General features: G+C 34.3%; 1 protein-coding gene across 1 annotated transcript; it reads left to right on the top strand.

The window, feature by feature from the left end:
• Window positions 1–667: 667 nt before the first annotated feature.
• LOC111914874 (scarecrow-like protein 21) lies at window positions 668–3110 on the top strand. The gene is made up of 2 exons (XM_023910585.3): window positions 668–800; window positions 1397–3110. The coding sequence occupies exon 2, from the start codon at window positions 1445–1447 to the stop codon at window positions 2963–2965; it is 1521 nt and encodes a 506-aa protein (XP_023766353.1). The 5' UTR covers window positions 668–800; window positions 1397–1444; the 3' UTR covers window positions 2966–3110.
• The last annotated feature ends 841 nt before the right edge of the window (window positions 3111–3951 follow it).

Here is a 3951-nt window from a genome sequence, read left to right as displayed (position 1 = left end):
TATATATATATATATATATATATATATATATATATATATATATATATATATGAAGGTTTAAACAAAAATTTATTTAAATTTGAAATTTTAGATTTGAAATTTAAAATTTAAATTTAAAAGGAACACATATTAAATACAATATATAAGTATTAATATTGTAAATTAATGACTATTTTAATTAAAACAATTATTAATTGATGTGTAAATTTGATTTGTTAATTAAAAAAAAATAAACAATGAGAAAATAACAAATGAAAAAATTCAAAAATACCAAAAAATGATATGTGTCAAATTTAATATAAGAATGATATCTGACAAAAAAGAACATTTATTTATTAGAAGTTAATATATATGAAGCTTGAATGAAAATCTAGAATTGTTGTACCTACAATAATTTATGTATCAATACAACTCCAGATTTATATTTTAGTTCAAAAAAATTTAATACCATTCGCAATTTAAATTGTTCATTTGGATAAAACCGGTGAAAATGTTGTCCAAATATAATTACAAAATAATTTAAAAGTTACAAAGTGATTCATATAAGGACCAAATTCGTAAAAGAAGCTAAAATCAGGAGCCAAACATGTAATTTACTGTATAATGTTTTTTCATTTTTCTTAACTGAGAAAATTCGTGGCTATAAATAGCAGACCACTCGTTCAGACAGACTCATAGCAGTAGATGCTTCGTACTACGGTTTTCAAGCTCAGAGCATCATATTCTCATCCAAATCAATTAAAAAAACCCTAGAAATTGAAGTCCAAAACAGAATTCAACAGAAGTTTTTCGATGAAAAGGTATGTGAGAACACTTATAGTCTTGAAATTCTTTTCGATCTTATATTAGAAATTCTTTTCTAATTTAGAATGCTTTTTCTAGTTGATTTCTTACTGTTGTAAGGGTTAACAGAAGTGTCCAAAGATGTTTACTTCTGTTAATTAGCAGAATTATAGTTGCTATTCTTGCTTAGATACTTGATCTACTGTTTTTTCTATGGTCGTGCTCTCGTGAATTTGATTGACATGGAATATTCGTTTGAATGCGAATTTCGTATTTAGGGTTTTGCTTGCACTGTTTGTCTGGTTTTAATTGTTTAGTTGCAAGCTTTGATGCCTGAATATTTTATGGAACAGTAATCATAATATGAATGAAATTCTTCTATATCTACGATTCTGGATGAATAAACATGATTGGAGATTATATAATTGTTATGATACTTTTGCAAATTTATGTTCTGTTCATACTTTTATCATGTTACTATCAATAGTTGTCCATGAGTAGCATCAATCTACGACTTTTAGCTGACATATATAATTAATTTCCAATGTGATTCAATTCGGGTGCTCAATTGATTTGTTTCTGATATGAAACCATTTGATTTGTTATCAAACAGCCAACTCTAGAAGCAGATGTTACCCAAATTCTAGAGGGAAAAATCTCGATGCAGAACTATTACCAAACACCTGTTGAAAACATGGATCGGAACCTATACCCATCCGATTTAAACCAAGGGATCCGTTTTTCTGTTCAAACATCTGAATTCGGTAACAACTCTTCTTCTACGGCAAGCTTCTCCTCAAATGGCAGCTCTATTTCACAACAAGATTCTCACTCCTACATTCCAGACACATACCATTCCCCTGACTATACTTACACCTCACATGTAAGTAGGGTTGGTTTCACAGATACCAACACAGATGATCTAGAGTACAGACTAAGAGAACTAGAAACCGCCATGCTTGGAACCGATCAAGATTTCTTGGAATCTTACAATGGTTCATCTTCTTGGGGTGAAACCAATCAAACAATTTCAGACACCATGTCAGAGATGATATCAAGAGGAAACTTCAAAGAATTGCTCCTCGCGTGTGCCAAATCAGTTGCAGAAAACGATTCAATCACCGCCAACTGGCTAATGTCTGTGTTACGCCCTATGGTGTCGGTTTCCGGCGAGCCAGCTCATCGTTTAGGAGCTTACATGCTTGAAGGGCTAGTTGCAAGACTATCTTCTTCAGGCAGCTCAATCTACAAAACCCTAAATTGCAAAGAACCAACAGGAAACGAACTCTTTTCCTACATGCGTGTACTCTATGAAGCATGTCCTTACTTCAAATTCGGTTACCTATCCGCCAATGGCGCGATAGCAGAAGCCATGAAAAACGAAAACAAAATCCACATAATCGATTTCCAAATCGCTCAGGGTTCCCAATGGGTAACCCTAATCCAAGCTCTCGCCTCCCGCCCCGGTGGGCCCCCCACCCTTCGCATCACCGGCGTCGATGACTCCACAAACGCGTACGCGAGAGGCGGTGGTGTCAACATCATCGGTCAACGGTTAGCAAATCTAGCGGAATCATGTAACATCCCGTTCCAATTCCACGGAATCCCGGTTTCCGGTTCCGAGGTCGAGGCTTCACATCTCGGAATCGTCCCGGGGGAATCGTTAGCGGTTAATTTCGCGTTTATGCTTCATCACATGCCGGACGAAAGCGTGGACCCTTTAAATCATAGGGACCGATTGTTGCGTCTCATAAAAGGGTTGTCTCCGAAAGTCGTGACACTTGTCGAACAGGAATCGAACGTGAATACCGCTCCGTTTTTTCATCGGTTTCAAGAGACTTTAAATTACTACACGGCTATTTTCGAGTCGATCGATGTGACCTTACCACGGGATCACCTACAGAGGATTAATGTTGAACAACATTGTCTTGCGCGTGATATTGTGAATATAATCGCGTGTGAGGGTGCGGAGAGAGTGGAGAGACATGAACTTCTTGGGAAATGGAAATCAAGGTTTACAATGGCGGGATTTAAACCGTATCCTTTGAGCACGCTTGTGAATTCGACTATTAAGGCTTTGCTTGAAAGCTATTCGCATAAATATAGACTTGAAGAACGTGATGGGGCTTTGTTTCTTGGTTGGTCGAATCGAGATTTGGTGGCTTCATGTGCCTGGAAATGATAATGAACCTGAATGGAATCGGGTGAAGTTTGTAATAAGTTTTGAATGTTAACCCTTGGAATATCTTTTCTTCTTGTTAAATATGTATCATATGTAAAATTCGTGGTAATAAATGTTTCAAATTTTAGGTACATTAAATGGTAAATATGTGTTATGAAAATATAGTTTTTATATATATATATATATATATATATATATATATATATATATATATATATATATATATATATATATATATATATATATATAAGTGGTCTGAATTTCCATCACTAATTTGTAAGTATAGTTATCCCATGGTTTTTGCAAATATTCGTTATGTTTGGACGATTGATTGAATCTGAGACACTATTATATAAATGTCAACGGACAAATCTGTCATACCAAGTCTAAAACAAAAGAGTAATGACGATTAATTTTATTTTGCTGTCTCTAGTTGGTATAATTCTAATCTTTAATTTATATGCGACATTTCAAAGCTATTTAAATATTAAAAAAATTAATAATGATCAGCGTATGAGGATTTTAAATGATTATAAGATTCTAATCCGGCATGAAGATGAACGTGTTTGGAATTTTATAGCATAAAATTTGAGAATTCGGAACTTGAACATTTTCATAAGTTGGTTCTGTAATTTGGGGATTTGTGCATTTTAAGTGTATATGGGAAGGGAAATGCATTAGGAAGTTAATATATGTCAAATAGAATGTGTATTATGAAGTATGGTAGAACCGTAGAAGCCACTTGGAAATTGGAATATGAGTTGATGAGCGACTTGGGCAGTCGGACATGACGGATAGAAAGATCGAATCGACTTTATGTGCGACTTGAAAGTTACTTCACGTAGGTTGTTTGTCTAATCAAAAAAGTTAAGTTAGGTGTTTTCTTCATTTGGTGCTACTTTTTCATATCTTTGGCTGATTTTGTGAAGTCATGGAGTTCTCCTACAGCTTTTGGAAGAGAGCTATGTGGGTGTTGTTGCAAGATA

The sequence above is a fragment of the Lactuca sativa genome, chromosome 5, assembly GCF_002870075.4.
Source record: "Lactuca sativa cultivar Salinas chromosome 5, Lsat_Salinas_v11, whole genome shotgun sequence".
NCBI classification, from domain to species: Eukaryota; Viridiplantae; Streptophyta; class Magnoliopsida; order Asterales; family Asteraceae; genus Lactuca; species Lactuca sativa.
The sequence above is the reverse complement of the archived record's forward strand: the minus strand, read 5'-3'. Positions and strand labels throughout refer to the sequence as shown.